The 15,147-nt window shown below is 32.6% G+C and overlaps 1 protein-coding gene across 14 annotated transcripts in view; it reads right to left on the reverse strand.

The window, feature by feature from the left end:
- Positions 1 to 15,147, reverse strand: part of POT1 (protection of telomeres 1) — an 81,710-nt gene that overhangs the window by 20,533 nt on the left and 46,030 nt on the right. For all 14 annotated transcript variants that reach the window (XR_013992577.1, XR_013992578.1, XR_013992579.1 and 11 more), the window contains 5 exons: positions 14,038 to 14,207; positions 12,837 to 12,919; positions 7,038 to 7,094; positions 4,786 to 4,942; positions 2,836 to 3,041 (listed from right to left, as the gene is read on the reverse strand). Coding sequence is in view for 11 of the 14 variants with exons in the window: in XM_081038350.1 (XP_080894476.1) it covers positions 2,836 to 3,041; positions 4,786 to 4,942; positions 7,038 to 7,094; positions 12,837 to 12,919; positions 14,038 to 14,207 (673 nt within the window). In the remaining 3 variants the exon portion in view is untranslated. The remainder of the gene's footprint in view (positions 1 to 2,835; positions 3,042 to 4,785; positions 4,943 to 7,037; positions 7,095 to 12,836; positions 12,920 to 14,037; positions 14,208 to 15,147) is intronic.

Raw genomic sequence — 15,147 nt, forward strand, 5'->3', positions numbered from 1 at the left:
CAGTGTGAGGGGAAGCACTTCTGGCATAGCAGACTAAGGATGGCCAAAAATAACACTCCTCCATAAAAGCAAAAAGAACATTAGCAAAAACTGTTAAATCCTACTTTTTCAGAACTCCAGAAATTAACCAAAGGCTTGCAACAATCCAATAATAAACTTTTTTCAAAAAAAAAGTGGATACATTTTGGTAAGAACAGCAAGCTTTGTGGTGTTTTAACTTAATTCGGCTCCCATCCCTCTCTCTGCAGCTAAATGACAGTTCTGCCATGTCAAGCTGCAGTTAAACCTTAGCCTCTGGTTAGGGTTATAATACTCAGAAATATAATAAAAATGTTACATTTTGATGAAACCCTTTTATATTTGAAACTGCTTTCACATACACTTTCATTTGACTTTCATTAAAAAGCTCTGTAAGTTAAGAAAGGCAAATACCACATGATCTCACCTATATGTGGAATCTAAAGAAAATAAACAAAACAGAAACACTCATAGATACGGAGAACAAACTGATGGCTGCTGGATGGAAGGAGGATGGGGGGAGGGGTGAAAAAGGTGAAGGCATTAAGAAGTACAAATTGGTAGTTCTGAAATAGTCATGGGGATGTAAAGTACAACATAGGGAATATAGTCAAAAATATTATAATAATTACGTATAGTGCCAGGTGGGTACTAGACTTATGGGGGTGGGGGTGGGCAATCATTTTGTAATTTATGTAAATGTCTGAACACTATGCTGTACACCTGAAACTAATATAAAAGAATATTGAATGTCAACTGTAATTGAAATTCTTTTTAAGTGTCCATTTATAAAAAAAAGCTCTGTAAGATAAAATGTTACTTCTTTGGATGTACTTATTTGTTCAGTAAATATCTGATGAGAGCCAGTTACATGCCAGGTGCACTACTCAAGGTAAAGATACATCGATTAAAATGAACATGTATCCTGTCCATAAGGAGCTTCCATTGTAATAAGGAAGCTAATCTATAAACAGACAGATATAACACAAATATAATACCAGAAGAAAAGTGCTCTTTTGGAATTTCACACAGGACGTACTAAGAACCACTCAAATCTGCCTGGGGAATCAGAAAAAGTGCTTGGTACATATAGGTGGTCATTAAATATTCCACATGAACTGCTGAATAAAGGGAATTATTGAGTTTATTTCTGAAGATGTACTAGAGCAGAAATTGGCCGGAAAAAAGCAATGGAATGGCCAAAAGGCAGAGGAAATATACTGAGACTTGGAATTGTCACCAGTGCAATATGGCTGGAGGGTAGGATGGGAATTGAGGCACTGCAGGAGATGAGACTGAAAGTTTGTGGGATGAACAGTTATTAAAGAGGACTGGGAGCTTAAAGGACTTCTTTATTCAAGCTCCCTTTAGACGTTCAAGGCCAACGTGACCAGCACAGAATTCTGTGGGAGACAGGATAACATAGGGGAGCCCTGAGGTATGCATGGCATCCTCTCAGTTGGCCCTACAAGGACAGTTTGTACAGAATCTCCTAAAACCATGGCTTTATTTTATTTTCACAGCCTATACAAATACTCCAGTTTTTCTTGTATGCATGTGTCTGTGTCTTTTTGCTTTTACATCAGTCTCCTGGTACAGATTAAAATATTGCTAATGGAATAAGATATCACATTTCAATTCTCAAAGTAGCCAAGTTTTTAAAGTGCTAGTATATGATGATGATGGTAGGGGAATAAATAATCTCATATGTTGCTAATCAGATGCAGACTAGGATAACTTTACTAGAAATTGGGCAACATTTACTTCATTACTTGTGTCCCATAATTACACTTCATCCAGGGGGAGATGAAGTTCATTAGAGTTACTATGTCAAAAAACAGAGACACTTAATTTCTCTGTGGTTCAGTTTTTCTCATGCATAAAAACAGCTTATAATAGTACCAACTACATACGACTGCTGTGATGATTAAATGAATTAATACATAGAAATTAATTAAAATAGCTTCTGGTATACTATAGATGTATTAAAACAAGAGATGTTCATGAAAATGATACCAATGTTTATACACATGTGTATTTTTATATGTACATATTTTCTAAAAGGATTATGTATTACTTTTACAAATAGAAAAATGTCAGCAATAAAAATGACCATGACCCATTTTAGTAAAGATCATTCATTTATAAAATGAAACTAAAGATTCCTATAATGCAAATTAAAGAGGACATTTTCCTTTTACCATGGAATATTAACGAAGAAAAGTCTCAAGGAAAATAATGAAACATTAAATTTGGCATGGAAAAAATATGAGGTATATATATTAGATAAATACTAGATAAAAATAAGACAAAAGTGGAAAGGCAATACAAAAATAAATACAACTCAAAAGTTTCATTTTTTCAAAACATGTCAAGTTATTTTTAATTTGTTTCAAGGGTCCCTTCCTTGATTTAGATTATCAATACACGACTTTCTTTCTACTTTTATAAAACAACAGCGACATCCAGAGGCTAAGATAACAACAACTATATATAACAAGCAGCCTCTTAATTATTATTCAGCTCGATAATCTGCTTGGATCTGATTAAGATTATATGCAGGAATCTAACAAAATGAACAAATGTAACTACTTGAGTTTAATGTATAATTTCAAAATGTCAGTCAGATCAATTTACATGTGTGTATGTATATATTTGAATATAATTGTTATAGATAATATATTCCATTTTATGAAATTTAAATTAACACTATTTTGACTTTATATGTCCTAGGTAGCCCCTAAAATATATTTAATAATTACAGAAAGACATAAGCAAAAGCTGTAATCTAGTAAGACAGTAACATAAATATCTTACCTTCTATCAAAATTAGGCAATCATTTGAAAGTGGGAGATTACCATTATTTTTCACAAAATGAATAGCTACTTTTCGTCCTCCTTGATATTTAGTGGTCCAGATTTTTGAATTATATAATGATGCATTTTTCAGTTTGGTATTTGGGGTTTTAGCTGCACCCTTTTGCAAAATTATATCCAACTCACTCTCAAATGGAACTTCTCGCCTAAAATCATCAACAAAGCAACAACACAAAAGAATTGGCATAAGCTTGGAAATTCAAATTTCACAAATTATCCAATTAAAAAAATTGTTTATATACTGATGAGCCAGCTACTTATTTTAAAATAGGGAGATAATTCACTTTGCAGATTAAATGACTGATTCAATAGAAAGATATTTGATAATATTTCATGTCTAAGTAGATCCATATCATAATTACATTAACCACCAGCAATTTCCTTGCCTGGTTTTGTGATACCAAGGTTACTTATAATTGTTTCTGGCACCAATTTGTTCTCCTCTGTAAAGAATGCTAAACTTCCCACTGAGAAGAGAAAATGCAGCTGTCCCATCTTTACTCTAGTTAAATATCCACTTACCATTTTAAGTAATCTCACTTTCCTAGGGCACCTACTTTACAAACCAATATTACTTTCAATTCCTTTTAATCTAGAAAAATAATTTTAGAAAGTCATATGGTAAAGTATGATACAGTAGAAATGGAATGATCTAAAATCAAAAGGTCTGTGTCCTCATCCTGGTTCTGATACCAACCAGCTGTGTACCCGTAGATAATACCTCTTAACCTTTCTGAGGTAATTTCCTTATTTGTTTAAGAAATGTCCATAGACCATGGTTTTGTTTCAAAAGTTGTTACAGAATTTGATGAACTATAATTTGATAATACTTCAAGAATTACCTGAAATCTGTATTTACATTTTAATTCCAACCACCATTTCAAGCTCAAACAGGTAAAAGACATCCCCATTTTATTTAAGGAGATGTGATGATCAAAAATCTCCACAAACAGTATAATGCCTAGATTTAGGAGGGGAATATATGTGTATCAATGAACAAAGAAGCATACACAAATAATATATAAACACATAAATATAACGGAGGTGAGTGTGTATATATATGCATGTATGTACACACACACACACACACACACACACACAATATAGAGGGAAGACAGTCAACTTGTATTAAAAAAGGAGGGGGGTTAAAAATAATTTTCAGAATATGGCTTGAGCTAATAAGTACACATTCGTTGTCTTATAATTTTATTTATACGTTTATGAAATAATTGATGTTAGAATCAAGACTGTGGCACTGAGAAATTCTCAATTACTAAAAAAAAAATTAAATCATTACTATACTGTAGTTATTAAGCAGGACAGAAATAATTCCAACAAGACTTTCTATATCATTTAATTAAAAATTTCAATTAACCAGAAGTCTTTTCTATTTAAGAATTTTAGTCAATAATGGCTTATTTTTAAGAATTTTTATTTTTTTTGTGACAAATGAGAAAGTCTCTCCAAATATTTTCAGTTTTTTGTTTGCATTTTATCAGAGCTAGTAAATTCAATCAAAATTTACTCATTGCCAGGACTTCACACTCATATATACGTATAAACATACCATGTTTCCCCAAAAATAAGACCGGGTCTTATACCATATTTCCCTGAAAATAAGACTGGATCTCATATTAATTTTTGCCCCCAAAAATGCATTAGGGCTTATTTTCAGGGATGTCTTATTTTTTCATGTACAACAATCTACATTTATTCAAATAGAGTCATGTCATCTTCTTCTGGAACATAGTCATAAGGTACTAAATGCGTCCGTCTGTCTGACTATCTTAACTGGTGCTTATTTTTGGGGTAGGCCTTATTTTCGGGGAAACACGGTATATATACAAATATTATGAAGTGAAAACTTGTTTTATTATAGAAAATACTTACAGTGAATGACATTTAGGACAATGAAGTTTAACAGACTGAAAGAGGCTTCTGGGCTTATATGACCTCAGTTTTGCTCGGATACGAAATTGTTGAGGAGCTTTTTGTTTCAAAATAGTACATAGTTGGCTGTTCTTCAAATACTGATGATCTGTAAGAACTATAAAGAATTTTTAGATTAAGAATATTAAGTATATTCATGACTTGAAGCCCCCTGCACCAAACAGATACAACAAAATCTAAGTTGTATTGTCAACCTTATTAACATTTTACCACATCATCTCCATTTGTCTTTCTGTACACACACACACACACACACACACACACACTACTTACAGATATACAATTAATATACGTGTGTATATATGTATATATGCATCATTTGAGAATAATTTCCAGACACCACACTCCTTTATCCTTAAATATTTCACACTGTGTATTTCACTGACATCCAACAAGAAATTTCACTGACATAAAACAGTGCAATTTTCAATATCAGAACATTTAACAATAATGTAATATTATAACTGAATTCAAATTTCTCCAACTGTCCCCATAATGTTCTTAGTTAGCATTTTATTTTTGGATTGAGGCTCCAATCCTGATGCATGCAATGCATTTACTTTTCCTGTCTCTTCAAACTCCTTTAACATATGTTAATGGTTCCTCACTTTTCCTTGTCTTTCATGACACTGATAAATTTGAGGAGAGGTCATTTCTTTTGGTGTGTCTGCTTTTTGTCATGATTAGATACAAATGATGCATTTGGGCAAGAATACTACTATATGAGCCATACCGTGGGCATCTTGGTACACCACATCACCGGGCAGAGGATATCAGTGTTTCCATTCCTGAAGCTGGTACCGCTACTCAGTTAGTGAAGGTGGTGGTGTTCAACAGGTTTCTCCACTACAAACTTATTTTTCTCCCTTTTAACTAATAAGAAAGTACTTGGGAAAATAAAAATATCCCAATCTTACACTAAACATTTAAGAACCTGCTACGTTAGGACATATGGGTAATTCACAATTAAATAAATTATTAGTATCGTGCTTGCAAAATCGTGTTTTTTCCTAACTTCATCCTTCCTTTCACATTTATCAGTTGCCATTAAACTTTAATAAGAGCTTTCCATTCAACCTCATTTATTTGTTTTGTTGTTTTATTTAGTATGCACATGGAGTAATAGAGTACTACTTTATTCAGTAAGTTCTATTCTAACACCAGTATTTTTATTTTGATGCTCAAATTGTACCACATTAAAAGTTTCATCATTAACTGAGAATTTCTTTCCTCTCTGGCACAAGGTACTCTAGACTCCTCTTGGAATTCTCCTATCCCAACCCAGGAATGTTCTATTACTCCAAGGAGCCTTGATTTCTTTTAAGGCAGAATATTATTTGTAAACTAAGATCTGTATACTAAGTGTGTTCATTGCTACTGGGTGCCATTGTTTCCATGCCCTTTCGTTGACAGAGGTTGGGCATATGTGTACACATGTTCACACCTGTATTACACACATCATGACCTACAAATATATTCATGAATACACATCCGAATGAATACAGATACACAAATAATACACATCTATATCTATTTCTGTACCTATCTATAAAACCATGAGTACATACTGACATCACCGATTCCAATACAATATCACCAGCTTCTTTCTTTTAGCCTTCCCCCATTTCATAGTAGTTATATATCTTTTCTCCAATAATGAGAAATGCATTTTATAATAGTACATTATAGAACATCATTCAATAGACCTGTACTTAAAAATACTTTTTTCTTAAATTTTTATTTTTTATTTTAGCTGAAGCAACAGAAGGAGGGCATGTGATAGATTTACTATTTTTGTTAATATTAAAGTTTTGGGGCATATTGTAAGGAGCTCTTTTATGGACATACTGCTAAGTGCATAATGTGAACTGATTAAAATTAATGCCATATAAAATATTTTACATTCTCAAACTCAAATAAGCCCTACAGTACTGTCAAAGAGTATACTCGTAGGTTCCATAAACCTTACAGACACATGACTTAAAATACATATTTAATGTAAAAACATATGTCTTTCTCGGTTCCATTTTATGAGTTAGGATGAGGTGGAGGAGTGAGATAAACATAGATATGTTTTTGCCCTCATGGATATCTGATCTCAATATTAGACAGGAATGAATTTGTTGATAAGCATAAGGACAGGCTTTATTATGCTATTCTGCCTGTATTTCAAAAATGAAACACGGTCTTACTTGTTGCTGATAATTGTTGACATCGCTCTTCCTCATATAGTGATACTGATCCAGAGCCTATATAAAGGAGAAGGAAAAGGAATTATACAGTTTTAAAATCCGTTCAAAATTAAATGTGGTACTGAAAATTATAAAGCATTGCTGAGAGAAACTGAAAAAAATCTAAACAAACAGTGAAATTGCCATGTTCATGAATTGGAAGACACTATATTAAGATATCAATTCTTCCCCAAATTGATCTGTAGATTTAATACAATCCTAATCAAAATTGCAGAGGCTTGACTGTAGAAAGAGAAGAGCAGACTCTATCCCTTGGGTGGAAATGCAAAGAATCCAGAATCTAAGCTTGAAAAAGAACAAAATTGGAGTACTTATACTACATGACTTAAAGACTTACATTAAGCTATGCTAACGAAGACAATATGGTGCTGACATAAAGATTGACCAACCTAAGAACAAAATTAAATAGAAATAAATCCACATTTACATGATCAACTGATTTTTCATAAAGGCAGCAAAGCAATCCAAAGGGAAAGCAAAAGTCTTTTCAACATGTAGTGCTGTAACAACTTGAAATTAGTATTAAAAAAAAATGCTTACTTCATATTATTAAGTGTTGAACAGAAAGCCCAGAAATAAATCCACATATCTACCCACGTGATTTTTGACAGACATCAAAGCCATCTTACAGAAGAAAGATGGTGCTATAACAACTGAAAATTCATATTAAAAAAAGAAGGTCTACCTCATACCATACTACTAGCATCAAAAAGGAACAAACTACTGATATTTGCACCCATGTGGATGAACATAAAAAAACATACAGTATGTACAAAAACATATAATGTATTAATCCATTTATTTGAAGGTCTAGAACAGGTGCAGCCAATCTATGGTGGGAAAAACTCAGAACTTTGGGGTAGAGGGTGGTGATGAGGACTGACTAGCATGGGGGAGTTTTCTGTGACAAGTGTATGTTCTACATTTTAAGAGGGATTCAGGTTACACAAATTAATCAAAACTCATGAAATAGTACACTTAAGTTGTCCATTTCATTGCATATAATTTTACCTCAAAAATAAAACAGAATCCTAAACAAATACTGAATTCTAGTTAATGATGTCTATTCTGAAATCTTTAGGAGGTATACTGATGTCTGCGACTTACTTGGAATGCATCAAAAAAAGATGAATTGACAGATTAAGAGAGAGAGATGACAGAGCACATAGAATAAAATGTTAATTGGAGAAAGACTTTGGTTGTGGGTATATGAGTATTTACTGTATAAATGTTTCGATTTTTCTGCACATTTGAAAATTTTTATTATTTTGGAAAAATATGTAAAGGAAATAAAGGGAGAGATGCATAAAACTCATAAACTTACTAAATTCAATTGGATGACTTGCTGATCACCATAAAATAGGATTTTACTTTAACAAGAAAGCAAAAATAGTGAACACAGCAATGAGTTTAATAATGCTTTCTAAAATGAAGAATTTAAGACTTGAAAAATATCCATACTTTATAATTACATTAACTTACATTTTATTATGTACAACAGAATTACGTTTTGCTAATTTATGGGGTGTCACATATAAACATGCATTACTTGTCCTTCTTCCTGGGCATAACTAATAAATGGCGTAAGAATCCATGGCAACAGAACTTGAATGGACATGTTAAACTGGTAGTGTATGATTTCAATGAACCTGATTACTTAATATTTGCCATTCTGCATGAAGTGAAAATAATGGCAAAAACCTTAAAAGTAGTCAAATAATGAGAAAATATGTGTAAAATGTATACACGGTCTCCTATAAACTGATAAGAAAAAAGATAAAGTACCCAAAAGAAAATCAGATAAAGGGTAAGAGCAGATAATTCAAAAATGTAGTAGAAAGGGCTGTTAAATACGTAAGATTTTTAAGTTTCCAAGTTCTCAGAGAAATTAAATAACACGTTTTACCTTCCAAATTGTCACAATATTGTTAACCTCCACTATGCTGAGAGTGTCAGGGAAGGACATTCTGCTACATGGTTGTTTGCATATGAATCCTACGACATTTTGGCACAATCTATGAAGCTGAGAAATATGCTTGCCCTTTGATCCATAAACCCCACTTTTAGGAGTTTATTTTACAGAAATAAAAACATGAAAGCGCAACTGTTCAGAATGTTTATTAAAGCATTATTTGTGAGAGCAAAAAATGGGAAATAACCTGAATGTCTATCAAAGGGAAAATAGCTGAATTAACAATGTAAGATACATACAATCAAATGTAATGCAACTATTACATGAATGAGTTTGAGCTATATAAATTATGCCAGAAAGAAGTCTATGATAAAGCAATTGGTACAGTATGGTCCCATTTTTGTAAAAATTTTAAATAGAGGGAAAAGTCCTATTTGTTTATGTATCAGTATATATACATATGTATTTGTATAAACGTGAAGGTTTTGAAGGAATCACACTAAACTGTTAACATTACCTCAGGGAGTGGACTTAAAGGCATGGGAACCTATGAAACTTAATATTATGATTTGCATTACTTTTGTAATTTAAAAATAATTCTAAAATCCTTTTAAAAGGAGAAAAGAGATTTCAAAAAGAGTAATTACAGATGAGATTAGGCGCTGTCAGGGTGCTATGGCCGTAAAGACTCCACCAAAATAACTGTTAGAAACTAAACAAATGCAGTCAAGCTGCAGGATACAAAATCATTGTGCAAAAATCCATTGTGTTTCTATATACTAACAATGAAATTTCAGAAAAGAAAAAAAGAGAAAAAAAGTTCCTTTTTTTATTTAAACAAAAAGGACAAAATAGGAATAAATTTAACAAAGGATGTAAAGGACTCGTACACTGAAACTACAAGATGTTATTAAAAGAAACTGAAAAAGACACAAAGAAATGGAAAAATATTCCATGTTTATGGATTGGAAGAATCAGCGTAACTAAAATGGCCATATCACCCAAAGCAATAATAGGTTTAATGCAATCCCCATCAAAATCCCAGCGTTTTTTAAAGAAATAGAACAAAAAAAAAATCATCAGATTTGTGTGGAAGACTGAATAGTCAAAGCAATCCTGCGAAAAAAGAATAAGGCTGGAGGTGTCACACTCCCTGACTTCAATTTGTATTACAAAGTGACAATAATCAAAACAGCATGGTATTGGCAGAAAAACAGACACAAAGACCAATGGAACAGAACTGAGAATCCAAAAATAAGCCCACATACATTAGGACAGATGATTTGCAACAAAGGAGCCAAAAACATACAATGGAGAAAAGAAAGCCTATTCGGTAATGGGAAAACTGGAAAATCATGTGCAAAAGAATGAAACTAGACTGCTGTTACCATATACCAAAAGTAACTCAAAATGCAAAGACCTAAACATAAGACCTGAAAAAAAAATGCATAGGAGAAAGAAGAAAGCACAGGTACTAAATTTATGGACCTTTGGTTTAAAGAGGATTTTATTAATTTGATCTCAAAGGCAAGGGAAGTAAAAGCAAAAATAAATGAATGGGGCTATATCAAACTAAAAAGCTCCTGCAGAGCAGAAGAAACCATCTGCAAAACAAAGAGGCAATCAACTGAATGAGAGAAGATACTTGAAAACAATGCGTCCAACAAAGGGATAATACCCAAATATATGTAAAGAACTCATACAACTCAACAACAAAAGAACAATCCAATTGAAAAATGGGCAGAGGACCTGAACAGATACTTCTCCGGCCTACAGATATATGAAAAAATGCTCAACTTCCCTAGCTATTAGGGAAATGCAAATCAAAACCACAATGAGACATCACCTCACACCTGTTAGAATGGCTATTATCAACAGGACAAGTAATAGCAAGTGTTGGAGAGGTTGTGGAGAAAAAGGAACACTCATATACTACTGGTGGGAATGTAAATAGGTATAGCTGCTATGGAAAACAGTATGGAGGTTCCTCAAAAAATTAAGAATTACTACACAGCCCAGCAATCCTTCTTCTGGTTACCTACCCCAAAAACTCTGAAAACATTTATCTGTACATATATATGTACCCCTATGTTCACTACAGCATTATTCATGGTAGCTAAGGCATGGAAACAACCAGTGTCCTTCGATGGATGACTGGATAAAGAAGATGTGGGACATATATACAATGGAATACTACTCTGCCATAAGATGAAATACTGCTATATGCAACAACATGGATGGATCTTGAGATTATCATGCTAAACGAAATAAGTCAGACAGAAAAAGTCTAGAACCATATGACTTCACTCATATGTGGGATATAAAATTGAAAGCAACAAATGAACAAGACAAACAAAAACTCACAGACACAGACAACAGTATAGTGGTTATAAGAGGGGGAAAAGGGGTGATATAAGAGGGTAAAGGGGATCAAATATGTGGTGATGGAAGGAGAACCGACTCTGGGTGGTGAACACACAATGCAATATATAGATGATACATTGTAGAATTGTACACTTGAAACCTATATAATTTGACTAACCAGTGTCACCCTGATACATTTAACAAACATTTTTAAAAAGTATAATTACTAATGATACTGTTTCTAAATGATTGCCAATCAAACTAAATTGGCCTCCTAATGGTTGTTCAAGTAATTATAGCTCAGGCTAAAATGCCATAACCAAGGCAGTAGGAAATGTGGAGAATTTTAAGGCAGAGAGAAAGAAGACATAAATTTAAAATATATACAAAAAAAAATCGAATAGCTTGCATTGGAATCTGACTTTGCCATCAGTTCAAAGCTAAGTAACCCTGGGTAAATTACATGAATCCCCCATTACTCAAAACCTCAGTTTCCTTTCTGTAAAAAGGAGAAAATATTATCAGCCTCATAGGAGTACTGTTAGCATTAAATAATCATGTATGTACGCACTTACTAAGTGCCTACCAAGACACACATATTAATTTTAACGCTTATCATTATTGGTGTAGAATGAGAGTAAATACTGATAAAATGATTCTTTGGCTAATAGTAGAGAAAGAGTTAGATTGTAAAAAAAATACACATATAGGATAGCTATACCGGGAGTGCCAAAAAAATGTATACACATGATTTGTATTCACCTTTTGTATTTGGTATACATTGAGTATTACAATTTTAATAGTTTTTTCCTTTCTTAAAATGTGTATATATATATTTTTGGCACCCTCTGTATATATATCGGATAACATAGATTCCAGGTCCCAGTAGTACAAGGAGACAAAATGATAAAAGAAGAAATCCTTACAGATTGAGTTTTAAAATTTAGAGATTTGAATAGTCACGTATTCAGGTAGACAATATTATAAATACACAACTGTTTGTTAATATCTTTCAATTATGGATTTGATTAACTCAATAAAGTCAGGGGGATATCATGTATACATCTAAGATCTGTACAATCAAAAAATACTTAGGCTGTTTGAAATAAAGCAGCAAAAACAACCTTTGTCCCTTTTAGATAACTGACATGCAAAATAGTTGCCGAATAAATTAATACAGATATTTAATGAACGCACACCCATATACATAAACATATATACATAAATACTACACATATCACAAATCCAGTAATCCCCACCACCCCAATTTGAGCATTTAATTATACAATTAAAGGAAGAACAATGTTTACCTTGGCATAGGACACACAGACTTAGCATGTTTGTTTACAATGAATATGGATTCAAAAAAAAGAGACAGGAAAATATTAAAAGGGAGAATTAATGTTGATAAAGGCATTTTACTTAGCAGAAACTGAACTGTTAATGTTAAAAATTGTACTTACTTGATGGAAAGCTGTCCTCATAGTCTAATTGACAAGTATCATCTGAACACTGATTGGCTGTCAAACTTGCACATTCTAAAGCCCTGTAAGTAAAAGAATGTAAGTTCAGATGTATAAAACAAAGTCAGCACGGTCAGTTTAGCTCTACCCGCAGAAATTAAGAACTCACTAAAATTGTACAGAAAATTCCGTGTGTGTGTATCCATTATTTAGAAGGTCTATAACTTTTATGAGATTATGTGGTGTTTCAAGAGCGCCCCCAAATTAAAAAAAAAAAAATCTGAGTTTAGAAAGATACAAGTATAACAGTGGGATGATGAAATATGAAAACAAAAATAAATTGGGAATTTAATGGATAACATTTTGAGTCAGAACAATCTCACTTTAGATTCAAGAAGTAAAATATTACACAGCTATACACTGCAACACAGAAAATAAAGACTTGGAAAAAAAATAGTGAAACTGAAATAAAATTACTGAAAATGTATATGAAATAGGTAATTTAATTGATTTTAAACTCATTGATTTAAACATATTAAAACAGAAAATATCTATGTCATTCCAATATTTTGAATGGGTATTTTTTATATCTCTGAAGATACGCAAAAGATTTATTTTTGTTTCTCTAGAACACTGGTCCAAAAGTTTCTGTAACAGACTACTAGGAACACATCAAAGAAAAGAACTGCATGTAAAGGAGGATTTAAGATAATACGAACTTTCTGGAAACAACTAAGTTTTAAAAATACCCTAAAACACTTTGATTACCTATTTTAGCAGTCACAGGCACTTTAGAAAGGCAGTCTTTTTTTTCATGGCAGGATCATCTGTTTGTGATGCTAGATATGGATCAAGTTTTCCAAACTTTAGCTAAACTCCAGTATTCACTGTTTGTTACTCGGAGAATGCAGTAAATGGCAGGAGAATATAAGTGCACAAAGTAGATGTGAGTGTGTAAGTAACTAATGGAAACCTTAGACTATAACCCCAGCTCTGCTACTCTGTAGCTATTTGAAACTACAATCACTTGACTTGTTTCCTTTCATTCATCTGTTTTTTACAAAATGGATAATGGCACAGAAGGCTATGACGATCAACTACAAGGAACCTATTAAATCTCCGACCCCAGAACAGGATTATCTTTAAAATCAGTTGAATTAATGCATTATTTACAATTTCTATAGGTATATGATACGCTTACTTTTTCAAGTGATCCACATCGGAGTTGTTTTCTGGCAAGACTCTGATTCCCCGACCATAACCGGTACCTCCGTGGAGATGAAACTCTAGAGCTAACGATGTCGCTTGGTTTTCCGAATTCAGTGACTGAAGTTTGGTATGGAGGCTATAAATTCTAAGAAAGCTTCCAACCTAAAAATAGATTTTCTTTTTCAGAAAATGGAGAACAATTTCTGATACTCAAAATATTTAACAACCATATGAGCACAGACTGACAACCAGGGCACAGACCAATCAGAAAGGATAATGATGCATTATATCGGTGTGTATTGAATAGCTAGCTGCCCCAAGGACACTGTATCTAAACCAAAACATCTGTGTGAATGTGTGTGTTTTCAAATGTAAGAGATATTTCCATTTCAGTGATGTTAAAGTATAAAATAAGACTGAGTCTTAGCATTGATAAAATATAGTAGTTAAGAAATCCATGACCTAAATCAAGTCCAAGCCCTCTGTTTGATTAATAAACTCATTTAATAAGGTTTCTGAAAATAACTTATTTTAACTTTAGTTAAGGTAAGATTTAACTAAATATGATCACTAAAGCACTGTCATTATAAGAATACTAGAAAATATTTTTAAATGTGCTACTATATCAAAGTAATACATCCCCTGTAAGTTCCATGAAAAGAAAACATGTTATAAACAATTTGTGTTTGTATATCATAATATGAAACACATTCTATGAGTTCAAATATAGGATTAAACCAATTATAGTTTTTAATTAAATGTTTGATAGTTAATTTCTATTAGTTATGCTAAACTTAGTCTTAAAAATATCTTTAATTATAGAGTACTTGATATGCTTTTTTTAAATTAAACCTTACTGGGGTGACAGTTGTTAGTAAACAAATGGCCAATAGACATATGAAAAAAATGCTCAACATTACTAATCATCAGAGAAATGCAAATAAAAACCACAATGAGGTATCACCTCACCCCAGTTAGAATGGCTATCATTAACAAGACAAATAGTAACAAGTGTTGGAGAGGCTGTGGAGAAAAAGGAACCCTCATACACTGTTGGTGGGAATGAAGACTGGTGCAGCCGTTATGAAAGGCAGTGCGGAGG

The sequence above is a fragment of the Rhinolophus hipposideros genome (genome assembly GCF_964194185.1).
Source record: "Rhinolophus hipposideros genome assembly, chromosome: 25".
NCBI classification, from domain to species: domain Eukaryota; kingdom Metazoa; phylum Chordata; class Mammalia; order Chiroptera; family Rhinolophidae; genus Rhinolophus; species Rhinolophus hipposideros.